Source organism: Podarcis pityusensis (genome assembly GCF_964106645.2).
Source record: "Podarcis pityusensis genome assembly, chromosome: 7".
NCBI lineage: Eukaryota > Metazoa > Chordata > Lepidosauria > Squamata > Lacertidae > Podarcis > Podarcis pityusensis.
Window position 1 is genome coordinate 42,675,561 of NC_138031.1, and position 19,628 is coordinate 42,695,188.

At 41.1% G+C, this 19,628-nt stretch overlaps 1 protein-coding gene across 1 annotated transcript in view; it reads left to right on the forward strand.

The window, feature by feature from the left end:
- Positions 1–8,871: 8,871 nt before the first annotated feature.
- TRAPPC8 (trafficking protein particle complex subunit 8) overlaps positions 8,872–19,628 on the forward strand; it is a 55,502-nt gene continuing 44,745 nt past the window's right edge. The window contains exons 1-2 of the mRNA XM_081013154.1: positions 8,872–9,289; positions 11,959–12,153. Coding sequence (XP_080869280.1) covers positions 9,133–9,289; positions 11,959–12,153 — 352 coding nt within the window. The 5' untranslated portion in view covers positions 8,872–9,132. The remainder of the gene's footprint in view (positions 9,290–11,958; positions 12,154–19,628) is intronic.

Here is a 19,628-nt window from a genome sequence, read left to right on the forward strand (position 1 = left end):
CCTGCTTGTGATTAATAAAATGCAACGATTCTTCTCTCTGGATGGGAGGGTTATTAATACTCACATAAGGCAAAAAAAAAAAAAAGTTTTTTCCTCCCCCCCTTTCCGTTTCACTCCAACATACCAGTCTTTTAATGATGAGTCATCACTTGATTTATTTGTCCAGCCCATCGCTCTGCTCACAGAGATCCATTAATCAGCAATCTTCCCGATCTTCACTTGATGTATGTCCATTAGCTTCTTTCCAATTATATATTTCCAATTATATCTTTCGAGCTAATGCGAACCAGTGCGCGATTAGAGACAGCGTCAGAGGAGACCGGCCTCACTCGAGGGCTTCGTGCCAAGTGCCCACACCCCCTTCTTTCGAGTTCGGAGGTGAATTATGGACACAGCTGGCAAGGCAGTCCCCCCCATCTCCTTGGGGGGGTAAGGGAGACTGCATACTCCCCATATCAGCCTCTTAATTACCTCGTGTGGGTCGGAGAGATGTTATTGTCGGCCATCTTCCAATGCGCACCCTGGTGGGCCCCCAAAATCCTGCCAATCTGTTAACTTGTATACATTGCTTTGATATATATGCAATAAAAACTTCCCATTCATTTTTAAATTTGTTATTGTCTCGATTTCAAAGTTTCTCCGTTAATAAAGCCATTTCCGCATACTGTATTCCATTAATTTGTTTTGCCAATCTTCTTTTGGCTTTCCATTGAAATCTAAGAGAGCAGATGCTAAAGGAGCACCTGCACGCTTATTGAGATTTAGGGGGCAACCAAGGAGACTGCAACAAAATTTAGAGTGCTCATGTCCAGGTTTTAGCTAGCCATGTCCTCTCCATAATACTCCATTCTATTTTCCTCCTCCCACACAGATGCTGGTCAGTCTGGCTTCTGAGCATCTGTTGCAGGGGTGCCTAAACTTTTTTTCAAAGAGGGCCAGATTTGATGAAGTGAACATGTGTGAGGGCCGACCAGAGTTGTTGAGCTTTTTTTTTTAGGATTGAAGTTGTTGAGTAGGATTTGACCCCAAGAAATAGACTGCCACAGGGGCCAGATTAAACCGGCCAGAAGGCCCCCCAAAACAGACTTTGGACATCCCTGATCTGTTGCATCTTCATTGGATAGTTTCAGGGTACCTTGTCCATATGCTCAGTTCACACTGGACCCGCAGTTCACACTATATGCCCCCATACCTGCTTAATGATTGTTTCTACTTCTGCTAGCTTTGGGGTTCCCTCTAGCATGCTGATACTGTACTTCCCTCTTGTTTTTCAGTAGCCGCTTATTGCCATCATCTTACAGCCATCACAACCCACCATTTGAGTTCGCTATTAGTATATATCTGTGGGACTTACAACAAAATGTTGCAGTCAGGACTACTTCTCTTCGGGATTTGTTACAACCAACCATGCCATTGCCAGGATATTCCATTCTATTTTACCTCTCTCTCTTCAATGGTCCATGACCACTGAACAGTACTCATTCAGCTGTTTTTGGAGTTCCTTCTCATTAATATTCTTTTTCTAAAGATTTTTTGTAGTTCTGGAAACTTTGGCTTTCCAAACTATACTACCATCTTGTGTGTGGATTAAGCTGTTTTGGCTTCTTCTTCTTCTTCTTCCAATTAATGTATTAATCACTGTGCCTAAGCCACAGTCTCAAGGTACATAATAATAATTAGACTACTATATGGGATGATGACAGCACCACTTTCAGCAGTAATAACAGTGACCACCAGTAAAGTGCTAATCAGAATACAAACTCTTACAGTCTGAGTATATATGATCACTTTGTGGATTATATTCATTCTTCTGAAAACTGAGTAGGAAATCTTAGGATGAATCTTGTAACACAAGAACCAATTGACTTCAATCCTTGGCATCTTAAAGTTGGGCTAGGAGATCCCTATCTGAAACCCTGGAGAGCTGCTGCCAGCCAGTGTAGACAACAGTGAGAGAGTAAGATGGACTAATGGTTCTACTCAGCAGTATAAGGCAACTTCCTATGTGTGTATGTTCTGTTTCATTCATTAGCTAGTAATTCTGAGTATTTTAACATTTCCAAACTGTGTTCAGTATCGCTTGAAGCCTAGCAAATACGGATACTGTTATAGGATTGGCGGGGGTTGTTTTGGTTGCCATCTTTCGACCCTCTACAAGCCTATGGCTTTACATCATGGGATTCTGTAATGGAAGGAACTACTGAACTGGACAAACCAGTCTCTTTGTTATGTTAATAGGCCTAGATAAGTCTTTTTTATATTTTTTTACATGACTAAAGAGTTGGCCCTCCCTGTTTGTGTGTGCATGTTTTCGGAAGGCCTTCCTTGCTTACCTAGCTGGAGGCTACATCATTGTAGCATTAGAAGAACAATAGGCCGGGGGGGGGGGCTAGTTTGGGCTAGTCTTGTCTGGAGCTGGGTAGACACAGAGGCTTGACTTGCTCTCTGTGCAGAAACCCAAGATATGACATTGAGAAGCCCCCTGGGAGCCTAAGGGAACAGCAGCCTCTGTTGGGAGTGTTACGGTACTGCTTTAAGTCTGTGGTTCTCAAAGGTGCGCCACACTGAGTGTGGCAGGAGGGGATTGCAAGTGTGGCGGGAAGAGTCAAGGGCATTAAAATACAGTGGTACCTCGTGTTGCGTAACTTCCAGATTACAGAATCTTTGGGTTATGGCTGCGGCAAACCCAGATGTGGGTTTGCTGCTCGCGTTTGCACAGAAGCACTCTGCGTGCTTCGCACATGCGTAGAAGTGCTCTGTGGCGCTGCGTGTGTGTGCAGAAGCGGTCCTCCGGTTACGAAATTTTCAGGATACGGCCAGGCCTCTGGAACGGATCCTGTTCGTAACCGGAGGTACCACTGTAAACATTTAAACATTTCAGCTTAGTATTGTATAGTATAATCAAAAATAATTATTATTTGCAGAATATGGATATATTTTCACAGAAGAGTGTCAAGTGATACTGACGACATCCTAGTTGTGTTTTCTGACATATTTCTTATCAATAAAAAAAATGGTGTGGTGTGAGCAAATTTTTATTCTGAAAGTGTGGCCCAGAGAAAAAAGTTTGAGAACCACTGCTTCAAGCCCTTCAACCTTATGCTCAGCTTGCATATTTGTCTTATTACAAAGACACCAGTGTCTCCAGTGACCTTCCTTCGAAGGAAACCAAACCCGATGTATGTGCTACCACTCCTGAAGTTTCTTACTACTTCAACTTTGGTGTGCTCATAGCAATAGATTTCAAGATGTTCAATTAATATTTTGCAAATATAAATGTACTTTAGAAAGTTTTTTTTTAAAAAACTTTTTTCACTCATAGTCCAAACTTAGGCAGGTTTACTCAGAAGCCCCACTAGCCTACACAGCAATCCTAAGCATGTCTACTCAAAAGTAAGTCTCAGTGAGTTCAGTTGGACTTAACTCTGGGTGAGTGTGCATAGGACTGCAGCTTTGCCTTTGGTTGTTTGACATGTTATGGCAGGGATGGGTAACCTGCAGCCTATCAGATGCTGCTTAACTACAATTCCCCCCATCCCTAGTCATTGACCATGCTAGTTGGGGCTGATGGGAGTTGTAGTCCAGCAAATATCTGGAGAGCCACAGGTTCCCTGCACCTAGATTATATGGGACGATCACACTGCAATCTATCGATTCTATATCTTTATATTGACCTCTGTAGCATATAAAATTCTTACCCTAAAGTTACAAGATATTTCCCCCCTCCACACCTAATGTTTGTACACATAAATATGAAGACTATTAAAACCAGTGTGAATTCTGAAATTATATTTAAAAAGTGCCAACCTAGCAGTTCGAAAGCACGTCAAAGTGCAAGTAGATAAATAGGTACCGCTCTGGTGGGAAGGTAAACGGCGTTTCCGTGTGCTGCTCTGGTTCACCAGAAGCGGCTTAGTCATGCTGGCCACATGACCCGGAAGCTGTACGCCGGCTCCCTCAGCCAATAAAGCGAGATGAGCGCCGTAACCCCAGAGTCGGTCACGACTGGACCTAATGGTCAGGGGTCCCTTTACCTTTACTATTTAAGTCTTGCTCCATGACTCAAAACCTTTTCCTGTTGCTCCAAAAGATTCAACTGTGAGAACAAAGGCTTGCAAGGCCATCAGTTGTGCAAGCGTATTTGAGCAAATGGCATCCTGGGCCTGCGTAAAGACTTCTGATGTCACAGGGATACACAGTTGACTCATATACAAAGCAGAATTCACTTAAAGTGCTTTAGAGCCTCTTCCTTCTGCAGTTTATCATCTGATGGCCATGCAGAAATATGGGTCGCAGCTGCATTTCAGCCATCCTGCTTTTGGTGTTGCAGTGAACAAATACGTCCCATCTGAAACACATCTAGTCCTCCACCCACAATTCATCCCCCTGACAGAGTTGTGCACATTTGGAAATTACTCCTTCTGCCTATTTTTTCACCTTTCCTCCCTTTGCACATCATGATTTAGTGCCTAACATGTAGTAGTAGATGCAGTGCAAGAATTGTGAGAAAAGGTCAGAGCACCCAAGATGTTGGGCATGCAGATGGGAGTGCAGGAGTTTCTGAGGAGAGGTTTGGTAAATATTCATGGCTGCCATACAGATGGGCTTTATATTGTGACTAATATGCTCATAGGGACGTGGGTGGCGCTGTGGGTAAAACCTCTGTGCCTAGGACTTGCCATTCGTATGGTCGGCGGTTTGAATCCCCACGGCGGGGTGAGCTCCCGTCTTTCGGTCCCAGCTCCTGCCCACCTAGCAGTTCGAAAGCATCCCTAAGTGCACGTAGATAAATAGGTACCGCTTTATAGCGGGAAGGTAAACGGCGTTTCCGTGTGCTGCGCTGGTGCTGGCTTGCCAGAGCAGCTTCGTCACGTGACCCGGAAGTGTCTGCGGACAGCGCTGGCTCCTGGCCTCTTAAGTGAGATGAGCGCACAACCCTAGAGTCGGACACGACTGGCCTGTACGGGCAGGGGTACCTTTACCTTTAATATGCTCATAAATAATAAATAAAAAGATGACAGCAAAATGAACGACATAGCAGAATTTAAAGCCAGAATTTATTTTACTGAATCTTTTGTGGGATTTTATTGAAATCAAATAATGCAGTGCTGGCGAATCTGTGGCCCTTCAGATGTAGTTGGACTCCAACTCTCAGCCTCAGACAAGGACTGTGGAAATTCTAAGCCAGTGGCACCTGGAAGCCCACAGGTTCCCACCCCTGAAATAATGAGTGTTATGAGAAAAAACTGCTCCTTTTCCCTTATGGGGTACCCAAGAGCCCATATAGAGTCCTTTTGTAGGTTTTCTATCAGTAGGAGAAATAACAGAGGCCAACCAGAGAATATTGAGAAGCAAAGCAGCTGTTAAGCCTGATCTTTATTAAACTGTTGCAACAGGGTCCTCACTCACCACAAGCAGGAAAGAGGAGGAACCCAGAACAAAGGTGTGCCTGCCCTCATATAGACTTTTGAAATTGCCCACCCACAAACTCCGGACCACCCCTAGAAATATCATACATCCATCACAGAAGGGGTGAGCCCAGGACTACCTCCCCCAATGCATCATACATACATCAAAGTGGCAGTCTAAAATTGAATCCTGAGTGTATTATCTCAGCAGGTTACCTGATTGCATTACAGTATCTGGGTTTTGGCCACTCTTTTGTTATTATAACTACTTCATTCCCGAATCCAGGTCACAGACTCACCCTGTTCACACCTTAAATGTGCCCTTAAGGTAGGATTTGTGAGCACAGAGACAATGGGGAGGTTTTTTCCCCATTTCCTTCAACCTTGCAGAGAAATATTTGAGGTCATTTTGGGAAAGACAAAATGGTTTGAGGACTTTTCTGTGGGTTTCAGACATGTGCTTTACATATTTGTATGTGTTTGCTTGGTACATTTATGAACATCTATTATATATACAGTATATGTAAGACCTTAAAATTCTTATAACACGAGTATGTGGAAATTCAGATCTATAAACTATTCTGATAGAATGACTGGATCTTATGGAATGACTTTTTGAAGTGATCCTGTAAGTGGGTTGCTGTAAATAAGCTACCAAAATAAATTGATTTGTGGTGGCTTTTCCACACCATTATTCTTATTTCAAACAGAACTTCAGTTTTTTAAAACTTCCTATTTCCTCTCCCATGTGTACTAAAACTTCCAACTAGCATTTTCAGTCAGATAATTTTTAGGAGTAACATGGTAATCTGTGTATCAACAAAGATTCAAATAACAATTGGTGATAAGACTGACACAGGACATTCTGAGGTGCCACTCTGTCTTGTTCCCAGCTCCCCATGACAACACAAAAGGCTAATAATATACCAGGGGATTTCCTATGACCATTTTCTTGCAGTTGCAAAACAAACATGCAAATTCTCCCACCCTCAAATAAAAACAAGGTGTTGGTGTTTCTGCAATTAGTTTTGTTTTTAATTTGAAACTCAGTTTTAGTAAGTTTCCTTACCTGATTCTTTGCCTTCTTAAAAACAAATATATAATCCTGCAGAAAAATATAGGACAAGGTTCTACTCAGGAAGCAAAGTGTACAAAGGATGTTGTAGCAATTTGCTTCTTTAAGCCTAGAACCTGAAGTCAACATATGTTGCCACAGAGCAAGTTCCTGCCAAATTTCCTGGAATGCAGGTGTAATCTTTAACTTTTACCTTGTTTACTGTAAAAAAAGAGTGTCCTGTGACTTCAGTCCTTTTGGTATCTATATTTCAATGGACAGGGTAGCTAAAGTAAAATTACTTTGGGAACACATGTGACAAAAATACTATTTGCAAAGGAAGGAAATCCAGACCATACTAATCTTTATAAACCTGGATTACAAAATTGCATCCTAAGAGTCACATCTGATTGTTTGAAGCCCTAGTCACCAGGGATTTGCATTGCTTCAAGGCTTTGTCCCCATCCTTAATTCAATTCGCTTTAAAAGAGAATATATTTGAAAAGTGTCAAATCTAAATGAACTAAGATATGCAAATAAATTGTGTGCATAGCTTCACCACATCCCATTTCCATTTCAGAATAAAAGGCCAAAATCACCTCTAGCACTTATTCTTTTAATGTTATGAACACTATGCATACAATATTTTGAAGCAAGAGCTTACATTTTTGTGGACTTGAAACACCCTTCCCTAGGCCCCAGCTAAAGACCTATGAGATTTCACATGTGGAATATACATCAATATCACAGGTATCATGGAGGAGCTATGGGGTGTGTCTTTTTATATTACCCCTTTCCTGATTCTACACCTGGGATGGGGAATTTTTTTCAGCATTAAAACTGCATTCCCTCCTGCAGGACCTGCATGCCAGTTGTGGGTGGGGCGGGAGGCAAAGGTAGATGGATTAATGGGAAATGATTGTACTTTTGTAATAATAGGCTACATTCCAGCCATGCAAAACTCAAGATCTGTTATCACAATTCAACGATGCATTCCAGCCAGCCAAAAGTATTCAAGGGGTGTGTGGAGCAGGCAGGTGAGCGGGGAGGTTTGGAAGCCCCTGATCCTTCACAATGGCAGGAGGCCCTTTCAAGGTTGCACATGGGCTACCAATGAGGAGCAGAGCAGACACATCCTTTCTGAAACTGTCCACCCCTCTGCTGAATGCCAAGAAACATTGGCAAGGGCAGGTTGGTCCTCCATTATTCTCTTCCTCCATTTCCCTGCTTCACAAAAAAATAGATTAGTTAGTAAATAAGCCAGACTCACACAGTGCACCAAGGTGCCTCCACTGGTGTCCCCCCTCAAACATAATCCAATCCAACAGTAGAGCAAAGGCTGCTCAGGACACGCTGGCCTGGCTGACTTTCAGAACTTGCTGTTGATAAACTCAGAGAGGACAACACTGCACAGGCTCAGAACCAGAACAGAACAGAACATGTGATTCTGACTTGCTGATAGGATGGCCATAGCTCAGCCCTATTACCTTCGTTCAGGGTGGGCGATCTGATATGCTAATTCCCTTGTCCTGAATGTCGAGTACTACTAATCATAGGAGTCATCTCCTTGGGCCTGAGATCCCTCCCCCCCATTTTTTTTAGGGTGCTGGACACCCCCCCAGTTGATGGGCATTGACACTCAAATGTTGTGAATGTACAGTACCAACTCTTGTGATCGATTACGCAGAGCAGGGCTTACCTGCCCCCCTCAATGTTTTATTCAAGTTGGCATCCCTGCTGCCAATCAAGAGAGCTAGATTAGGATCATAAAAGCCTGATGGATTAGGCGACCGGTCCATCTAGTCCAGCATCCCGTCCAACCAGTTGCCTATGGGAAATCCAGAAGCAGGACCTGAACGCAACAGGACTCTCCACCCTTGTGATTCCCAGGGACTGGCATTCAGGGAACTGCATGGATCTGGTGCCCAGGCAAAATGCCAGTTTTTAAAAACGTGCTCAGGTTCTCCGGCTGAGACATTTTTGGGAGGGACCTGCTCAGAGTAATGTTTTATGATTGGTTACACTCTGCAGAGAGCCAACTGGCCACAAAAGCAGAAACATCTCCCGGAATCCCTGTAAATGGAAACTGAACTCATATAGGCATGAGCACAAGCGGCAGGAAACCGCCTGGGCTGTGTCTTATCCTTGCAGGAGCAGCCCTGGTAGAAAAATCAGCCTGCATGCGCAGATCTAAAGTAGCACCTGCAGACCCAGATCCTTTCCCCGGATTGTTTTTCCGCTCATTGATTCTGCGCAACCCTCCTGCCTTTCCCAAAAGCTCAGCGAAATGCACACTGCGCATGCGTACTTGTCTCCCTGCCCCTCCACCCCCGGTCTCCTCCTTGATTCCGACTCCAGGAGCCTCGCCTCTTCCCTCTCCCTCCGATGTCACGTGACTAGCCGCAAAGGCTGCCGGGAGCAGGCTGACCCGGTTGTCTGGGCTCTCCGGATTCAATATGGCGGGTCTGGGCGGTCACTGAGGGGCTTGGCGGGGCGGCGGGTGTCAGCGCGGGCAGCCCAACTCTGCGCTCGTCTGCGGCGGGGATTCGGCCTCAGCGCTCGAGCGGGGAAGCGTCTCCAGGAGGAAAGGAGCGGGCTAAGCCGGCCGGAGGGGGCCGGCCCTTCGCTTGGGCTCAGCGCGGCGGGCCGCCCTGTCAGTCGGCCGGAGCGATGGCCCAGCGAGTGCAGTCGGCGCAGGAGTTCCTCCAGGACTCGTTCGTGCCGTTGGTGGCCGCGCTGTGCAGCGAGGAGGCGGAGAAGGTCACCCGCAAGAACAACCTGGGCTTTTGCGAGCTCATAAAGCCTTTCTGTCGCCTCACTTCGGAAGGTCGGTGTCACCTGGCGGGAGCGGAACTGGGTTGTTTACATGGTGGGAGGGGAAGGGAGAGCCGCCGCCGGAGCACCCCTGCCGCCGCCGCCCCGTCCCTTCCGGGTGTGGGTGCTGCGAGACAGCTGGGCGGGGGCAGTATGTACATCTCCAGAGCCCTCCGAGGCAGGAGCCCCTTTCACTGTGTTGACTTCCCCCTTTGCTGAAGTTCCGACTTCAGGCAGCTGCCTCCCATTACAGATCGCTTGCCAAATTCTCCCTTCTGCGAAAGCCAGGAGGGTACTTGTTCACGTGGGTGATGACATCTTGTTTACTCTGAAGGGGGGAGCATTGGATCCGGCTTATGCTTTCACTCCAGCGGGGCAAATGTCTCTGAAGTGTGATGTCCAGGGGCCTTTGCAGCGACAGGGACATCAGCGTTAAAGTCACTGGGACCCTCGTGGGCAGAATTACGCTCTGCTGTTCGTCAATGTTTTGGTTGTATTTTGTGAAAGTGGTGTCCTTTACAGTTTTTCCACACTTCAGAGGTAAAAGATGACACAGAATGCCTTACAAGTGCTGGCTCAAATTAAACCCTGTTGATGTGAGCCATGCGAGTGGTTATTAACAATGGATGTGTCAGTTGTAGCCTCAGTTATATGTACTGGATACTGCTTCCTATGAGACTTAGGCTGATTTGCCAAAATGATTATATAATTTTGTACCAATAGGAATATTTCATATGTTTCTCAAACAAGTCTATTACACATAGGTGATGTTTGAAAAAGGAATAAATTACTTTAACTTGGCTGTTACAACCTAGGAAAGCACATTTAACAAAATGCTCACCTTTGCTAAATGAAAATCAGTTAGAAACATCAAGTAATTATTAATTTGTTTTATACATTATTGCTTTGTATTTATTATGCTATCTGAACATTAAAAGCATTAAATACAATTTTAGCTGGTTAAGCAATGTTTTTATTAAATATGCACATTTTCTGCTGCTGTAAAATGACATCTATAGATAGTAATGAAATGGATCTTGATGAAAAATAACAATTTTCAGAAGAACTGCTTTTGTATTGTTCTTCTTTTTTGCTAGTGTATTACTCCAAGTAAGCAGGACATTGCTTAAAGGCACATGAAGCAGCATCTTTGTTGAAGTTAAGCAGGCTTGGATCTGGTCAGTGCTTAGATGGGGGACCATCAGTGAGCTCAGTGTATGCTGTTATCATGCAGGAAATATAGGATGTGAATGTAACAAATAAATGCCCATACATTTAGGATTAAGTTGTTGGAATTCTAATTGTGCACATGCTAGGCTCGTTTGAAATATACACATATGTGGACAACTTTTCTGCCCCAAAGAAATAATAAATTCTTCAACCACTCTGCTAGAATAAGTGATGGCCACTTCCTGCCAGCATTTCTGAGTACTGTATTTTATACCAGCTTTTGTGAATGAGTACAGTGGAGATATCCCAGTTCCCTCCACAAACAGAAGGAGCCCTTTAGTTGCAAGTGGGGATGATATCCACACCATTATATTTCTCATATTATAATCACTATATTGATGCAGTCTTTAATTATGTTTCTTACCTGTGCTGAACCTTCATGGATAGAAACAATAAGTAATTACAATTGGTAGGTAAGGTGTATGTTAAACAGGGGTGTTCGCCTGATCCAGCAGGCTCTTATGTTCTTACTCTTTGGAGGTTTCCAGTGGAGTGCAGAGGTTAGTGGCCTCCCCCCCCCCCCCCGGACCCCATTTCCCCTGCAGTCCCTGCGTTACTTCTCTGAAGGCTCCTCCAACTCTTTGGAGAAGATTTTCAAGGGGATTCAGGTGGGAGTGAAGAACAGCAAAAATGATTTTCCTCTTCCACTGACAGAGCATCCTATTAGTGGAACTCTGATTATGAGATGTTGCTGCCATTGCAACCTTCATATGGATCCAAGCCATTATTATAACATATACAATATGTACTGCAAAATAATATACTCATAATAGTTTCCTGCATTAAATTTATCAAAACAGAAGGGCATGTTGTAGATAGGGCTAGGGATATAGGTTTTTTTTTAATAGGGGAAGGATATTTTGCTTGTTTGGTTATCCCTATAAAGCATAGGTTTATTGTAATGGGAATGCCTAAAATAGTATTTGCAATTGGCATCAACTCATTGTTACTAATGAGCTTTTCAAACAGAAAATTTTCCACAAAAAAGAAGCACTAGAAAATTTTCCAGTGCTTGACATCACTGACAGAAATTTCTACTATTGAAAACATAAATCACTTTTAAAAATGACTTGAATACTTCAGAGGGAATGCTGTGCTGACAGCAACAACTGAAATTATGTTTCTTTGTGAAGTCCCCCCCCCCCCCACATCTGAATACCCTGTCCTTGGTTCCATGTTGAATGCTTCTAGCACTTTCAATAATGTAAAATAGTATAATCCCATGCATGTTTAATCAAAAGTGCACCCTACTAACTCCAGTGGGAGTTACTTCTTAGAGAGATTGCAGTCTAAAAGAATGTTCTCATTTTGAATATTTTGTGAGAGGAGATCTTGCTTGCCTTTTCAAAAATTTTGAAGACACTATATGTTTTGATTTTTTTTACAGAAATGTTGTGTATTGAGCATTGCTTCAAAGCAGACTAGTCTAACACAGCTATTTTCTTACTTTAGTGCACATGAGAGATCCCAACAACCAACTTCACATAATCAAAAACTTGAAAATTGCTGTCAACAACATTATTACACAGCCACCTCAACAAGGAGCCATTCGGAAGCTTCTGAATGATGTTGTGACTGTTAGTCAGCCTGCTGAAGGATTAGTAGCTAATGTGATTACTGCGGGAGATTATGATCTCAACATTAGTGGTATGTAACAAGACATTGAAATGTGTTAATGATTTTATATTTTGTTTTGTTTTATATTTTCCCAGTGAAAGACATACAGCTTACAGCTTTGAAAACTTGATATTGCACAGTGATTAGTTACTACAGAAAAATACAATATAATATAACAGGTACTGTTCTGCACACATAGGCAGTTTGGGAATTGTTCAGGATAAAAATACAATACTGCATATGCAGGAAATTTGGGAATTCTTCAGTTTTGTTGCCTATTGCAATGTTGATAAAATTCCATATATACTGTTGGAGTTGGGGTTTTTTAAAAGCAGCAGACAGTGTTAGAAATGCTCCTACTTTGATTCCCACTCTCCATTGCTGCTTATTTTCAGTTTTGGAATTGTTAATCCCAGCCAAATTACTTTGAAGGGCAGAGGTACATGTTGTAAGATAAATGGTTGTTGCCCAAAATGTTGAGCTTTATCCTTCCCACCCTGTAACATTTAGCCATATACTTAGTGCTGTCATCAAAGTTAGCATTGTCCCATTATTGCTTCTCACCATTACTGCCCTCTCATCCATATTCATCTGGCTCATAGAATGCAGATGGACAAATAAGCAGCTGCAGACCCCAGTCCCCATCATTTCTTCAAGTGAAGTGGCTGTCACTAGTGAGGAAGGGTTCTGGTTCTGTGAGAGGCTTCCACCCCATAGATATAAAAGGATCAACTTGCCTGGTTTCAGCCCCTCCCTTCAAAAGACAGCATAAGCTTTCTGCATACCTATGTGATATTATGTAATGAGATTCCTCAGTCCACATCACTGACAGTGTCCAGGAAGTGCAGAATGCATTTATGTCAGGCCACAATTTTTTACTGTATGTTAAGAAAGGGCTGAGAACTCTAGGGTAACATACAATTCTGCCCTTAGATATAATTACTTATGGAAAAAGTGTTGAAACCTGTACTACTTTTCTGTAGAAAAGTTGTGCAAGTGGATGTCTACTCTTGTAATGGGATTTCCCCTTCTCCTTACAGCTCCCTGTGCTTCCCTTTCCCCCCAAATAGACTGGAGCACATTTTTTGGAGGGGATTATGGAACGGGTGTGGGGAAGGAGAGGAAGGGAAAGCCCTGTTGTTTGAGTGGAAGTTTGTTTGGCTGGTGGATTGGTACCATTGGATGTTGCCCATTAGCTCTTACTCCTATTAGCTAAAAGTTCCCTGCTTTTTGCTTAATGGGAGTAAAAATTGTTTTCTAAAAAACATTATTATATAGTGTCTGGATTAAGGGTGGCGAGTTAAGTGAAGTTCCAAAAAACTAAAATATAAACATATTTCTAGAAATGCAACCTTCCTAGTCATACTATTTGTAACATGTACGGTAAGTGAAAGCAGATCATAGTTGTTCCTTTTTGTGTGGAGTGAAATCTGTACAAATTAAAATACATCCTATCATTTTTATTACACTTGTATTGCTCTAGCTCTCTGTCTGTGGCTGTTCATATACAACACATCCTCATTCTTTATTTGTACTATGTTGAAATCCAGTTAATGTGTGTAAGTTGCTTTAGATGACTCAAGTTTAGTTCTGTGTATTCACTTGACTGCTGATTAAGTAAAATTATTGAGTTTTTGTTTTTTGCATGGTCAGTATTTTGATAGTTGAAGACAAAAATCATGCAAAGGCTATCTTTAAGGCTGTATTTCTAGAAACACCTAGCTAGAAATTAAGCTCCGTGGAAATAATTTTATTACCTGAACCTTTCTGCTTGAAAATCTCCTGTACATGCATCACTTTTCTAGATTACCCCATGTCTTTATGTAATCATACTGTATGTATAAGCAGCAAATGAAACATAGAGAAAATTGTTGTTATTTCTTTGTTTATTTATATTGTGTAACCAGTGTGCATGACCTTTCAGAGTATATGAGGACAAGTCTACCCAAGAAACTTTGAATGGAATTCAGTGCCACTGTAATACAATTGTTCTGTCAGCGCAAACATTTCTACTTGCATATGGAACTATATTTCCTCCTCTCATGTGCTATTCTGGGGATTTTCACGACCCTTCAGAGCAGGTTTTCTTGAGGGTGGGAAACCCCATTGTGTTAGTGGAAGTCCTTGCACTGGCTTGTGCTAGTGCATCAGGTTAGCTACAATTGAAAATGTGAAAGTGTAAGCAAGTGTTTTATCACTTTATCTACCAACACTTTATGCCAAAGTCTTCATGGAAAAAGTGTAATTTGAAGGAAAGGAGATATAACATCATACAGATGTTCTTGGAGGCTGTTGAAGCACATGGAGCAGCATGAGAGAGAAAGGGCAACATGTTCTGAGGCTGCAGGAGACCTTCAGGTGGTAGAAAATGGTGGAGCTTTAGAAGGAAAGATCATGGGTAGGGCTGTTGGGATATAAAAAAGAAGATGTAATGGGGTGTGAGGGTGGACAAGGCCATGAAAAAAAGGACAAGGAACTTGTACTGGATCTAGGAGTGGAGAGGTAACCGACATAGGATTTAAGAAGTGTTTTATCTATTTATCTGTTTATTTATTAAATTTATATACCATCTTTTGTCATGATCAGAGCAAATGACATAGGCAGCAGAGTACTAGATAGATGTGATGAGACTGAGAGACAATTAAAGTCTAGAGAGGAGAAGATTGCAGCAAACTAGGTCAGGACTAGTCTACTTCGTTTTTGCAGAAGGAAAGGATTATAGTTTTTCAGTGTTGCAAGGGGAAAAGCTATGGTTTGAATATGAGGAACATAGATGATCTAGGCATCAAAATGTGACTGGATGGTAATAATGCCAGTGAGAAAGGAAGGGCTAGAAGAAGTAGGGCTTTGGGGAAAATAGGAGGTTTGGTCTTTAAACATAAACAGTTTGAGGCTATAACAAAGCATTCAATGAGAAATATCAAAGAGGCAGTTGGAGATATGGGATTGGAGTGGGGAGGGACAGCTTGCTGGTGGGAGAGAGAGTTGGGTGTCGTCTGCATATAAATAGGACTGATAGCCATAGAAATTGATGAGATTACTAAAGGACTATAGAGCCAGCATTGGGAACTTTGGCCCAATGTATCTCTCCAGGCTCCTTTCTGGCCGTCAGGACTTTGCCTATGCTGGATGCCCCCACCCTAGCCCTGCTGCTCATTTTCTTTGAGTGTTTTTGCCCGGCTGGAATGTGTTCTACAACTGTGATCATGTCTCTTGCTTGCCAAATGGAGAGATGCATGTGTGTTTGTGTGTGTGTGAAACCTCTGATTTTGTTTGGCTGGAATATAGCCTATTGTAACAGTTTGTTGTTCTTTGGCTTTGGACCCACCACTGGCATGCAGCTTCTGGAAGGCCTGTCGTGATGGAATTTGGCCTTGAGCTTGAGAATGAATAGCAGGGGGCTAAGAACAGATCACGGAGAGACCCCAACAGAGGGAGAGAAAGGATCTTTTATTGAAAGTAGGACTCCAGTAAAACCCAGAACTGGAGCACTAATATGTCACTCTCCACTTAGAGGATATGGTGTGAACTACAATTCGTGTTCCTGAGATATTTCTCAGGGGGGAAAAGCTGGTGTGAACAGACTTTTTGAATAGTATATTTTAAAATACACCCAGTATTTTAAACACTTAAAAAAACCCCAAAAACATTTTATATGCCCTTTGACGTGTCTGAAGTATCCTACTCTGAGTATTAAATATATTTAAAAATGCATGGCCAATGGAAATTCTTCAGACATGTCAAAAGGCATGAATACTGACCATGTGAGAAGTTTCATTATTTGTTCCTGAAAAACTCTTGTCTCTTGCTATAGTTAGTTGGGTAATCAGTTGTCTGTCTTAGGTGTATGTCTCGGTTTTGCAAGTACATTATTTTCTGTATTGCAGTTAATTTTTTAAAAAATTATTATTTCATTTTATAATGTATAAAAAACAGAACAATTATAGCAGCAGACAAAAATTAAAAGATGAAAAACAAAACTATAAAATTGCACATGAGTTAAAATAACAAAGTCCAAGGAAAGACTATCAACTTTATCATATCATTAAGTATAGTTTTAGAGTTGCCAGGCTTGTGATGAGTGTATGTGTGTGTGTTCCCATGAGTGATGATACCAGTACCTGTTGAATGGAGAAAAATATAGTTAATATAGATTGTTAATATTGTTTAGGTAGTTTTTTTTCATGATTGTGCTGAGATTGCCTTAAAAGTGTGTTTGAAGTGATGTTCTCCGTCTGGCTGATTTTCCCTGCTCCCCCCACCCCCATGAAATGCCATTTCCTCTTTCGAACAATATCTGCATTTAAAGAAGAAGATGAAGACTTAGGGGTGTGTGAATACCCCTAAGCATAAGTCTTTTTTGTAATAAGCCCCAAAACAAAAATGCTACTTTGGGGTTTTTTTCAGTAAGCAACGGTTGTAGATTGATACTGTACACATCCCATATGTTTAAACCCAGTTATGTTCTTAGTAAGGCACAGTTACCCTATAACAAATGCTTAAAATATTCAATGTTACTGAATAAATTCTGTCAAATATACCTGCTTTCTCAGAAGCTTTAAAATATTCTAATTCTGGAGAGAATGAGCATGATGCAGTATGCTCAAGACAAAATGCTCTTGGTTTTATATTTTTCATGTTTGGTTCTGAAAGTGTCCTATGTCCAGAGACGTCAGTGGAAGCTTAAGGGTTTACGTGTATCCAGTAGATTTTCACATGCATATGAAGGAGGCTTCCTAAACCTGAACGAAGATGAAATGTATACAAACTACCTGCTTAGTTTAATACTTCCATGTTTTCTCTGTCAGATCTCTCAGTTAAAGCTAGTGTTCCTTGGTACAGTAGTTGGAAAGACACACTGATGGGACTGAACACATCCACGTTTTATTCAGGTATTTTGTGTGACTGGTGTGGGTTTCCTAAATAGTCCTTTCTATTCCTTTGTTATGCAACCCATCCATCTTTTCTTACCACCCTACTACACTTTTCTTAGAATAGATTTCATTCCTAGAAATAAATATTGGTGTTGGTTGCTGAGATCTTATCTTTTCTTTTAAATCCAATTGTGATTATTCCATAGATCAAAATGAAGAGAAAATCATTCTCTATTGACTTGATTGAGCATGCTGAATTTTAAATTGCTTAACTTTCCAGAAATGCTTGCCTCCTTTTCCTTTTTTAAACAATAACTTTTTTGTTATGGAAATAATAGTAGTGTTCAGATGAGTTGTAAGCTGCTGTTCACTACCCACCATATTTTTCTTAGCTGGCTTGTTGTTGTTAATCATATTTTGTTTTAGGGTCTTGTAGTTTATAGCTTAACAAATGTATAGTTACTCATTTGTTGTATGGAATTTGGATGTCTTTCACTACAACAGCATTCCTGTTTGTGATATATTGCATTTGCCCAGCACATTATTCCTGGGAAAAGTTAGTTCTTTTCATTGTTAACAAGGCTGTTATGATTAATCTTGAATGTGATTGTGTGATAAACAGAAACTTAATTGACAGTGCTCGAGACATCAGTGGTTACTCTTTTCTCCCTTGTCAAACCACTTGGGCTGCAAAAAGGAACTTGCATGGAAGGAAGCATTGGTACTGAAACTAAGGGAGAAGTCTGCTGGTTTCCTCTTCCCTAAATTGATTATGTGTTTGGCAATTCCACTCTTTTCTAAGTATGTCTCAGATGGAGGAAGCAGGCACTAGGAATTTGAGTTCATTTTAGACTTTGGTTAGATCCAGAATGTGCAGAGGATTTTTCTCTTTTTTTATATTTCTTGCTATTAGGTCTTCTTTAATAGTGAGAATCTCAGTGATAAAAATGAATATCCTCCCAAAAATGTTATTTCTGTTCCAAACGATCTCAATACTTAATGATGTACACTGTCTAAAAGAATGGCAAAAATACCTATCTAAATTTATATGGAGGAAGAAACCCAGGATAAAATATAATATTCCTATTGATATAAAAGATAGAGGGGGTTTCTCACTCTCAGACTTAGAGTTGTATTTTGAAGTGGCCTGCCTATTTTGGATAAAAGATTGGGTGCTGCTGGAAAACACACAGTTGTTAGATTTAGAGGGACCTGACATCAAACATGGTTGGTATTCATGTACCGTATTTTTCGCTCTGTAAGACGCACCAGACCACAAGACGCACCTAGTTTTTGGAGGAGGAAAAAAAAACAAAAAAAAAAACAAGAAAAAAAATTTCTGAATTTCAGAAGCCAGAACAGCAAGAGGGATCGCTGCGCAGTGAAAGCAGCAATCCCTCTTGCTGTTCCGGCTTCTGTGATAGCTGCGCAGCCTGCATTCGCTCCATAAGACGCACAGACATTTCCCCTTACTTTTTAGGAGGGAAAAAGTGAGTCTTATAGAGCAAAAAATACGGTATTTGGTACGGCAAAGCTGGAATACACAAAAGTTTCTCTAACCATGTTATTAGGAAAAATTTAATTAGAGTATGGGGAAAAATATGAAACCTTATTGGAAAACAAAACACCAAGGTGATTTTCCCCGATAGAAGCAGAGACAAGGAAAAAAATTAACATGGAGGTTAAGTGGGGTACCTACAATGAGTTGTTAGATTTCTCAGAAGGAGAACTAAAAATGGAAAAAAAATAGAAGAGATTAAAGAATTTATGTGTTGAATTGGCTAAATTATTATCAAATTAACTCCAAATTTAAGGCAGACAAAAAAGTGGGATTCATAGAACAACCATCACAATTTGAAAAAGAAATACAAAGATCTAACCTATCTAAAATGTATAAAATATTACTTGAGTGGGAAACGAAAGAAGAATTAGTTAAATCATCCATGATCAGTTGGCACAAGACGTGGATCACAATATTGATTTAAATCTATGGGAGCAATTGTGGAAAATAAATTTAAAATTTACTGCATGTTACGTGTTAAAAGAGATCTATTTAAAAATGATCCACAGATGGTATCTGACGCCAAGCAGACTAGCCAAAATATTTAGATCTAAAAGTGACAAATGTTGGAAATGCCAAGATACAGTTGGTACATTCTATCATTAATAATAATAACAATAATAATAATAATTTATTATTTATACCCCACCTGTCTGGCTGGGCTTCCCCAGCCACTCTGCGCGGCTTCCAAAAAATATTAAAATACTGTAATACATCAAACATTAAAAGCTTCCCTAAACAGGTGATTGTGGAGGAGAACAAAATAATTTTGGGACAATAGTGTATAATGAACTTAAGAAAATGTTTAAAAGAATGTTTACCAAAAATCCAGAGGCTTTTCTTCTGGGAATAGTAACAACAGACCCCTCCCCCCCTGAATTACCCTATGGATGTGTGTGACTACAGCTGCTTGAATTCTATTTGCACAAAAATGGAAAACAGATACACAACCATCAAGAGAAAAATGACATCTCAAAATGTTTGAATACTTAGAAATAGCCAGTATGACAGATAGATTAAGAAATAAAGATGCTAAGAGATTGAAAGAGGATTGGATATTATATCGGGAT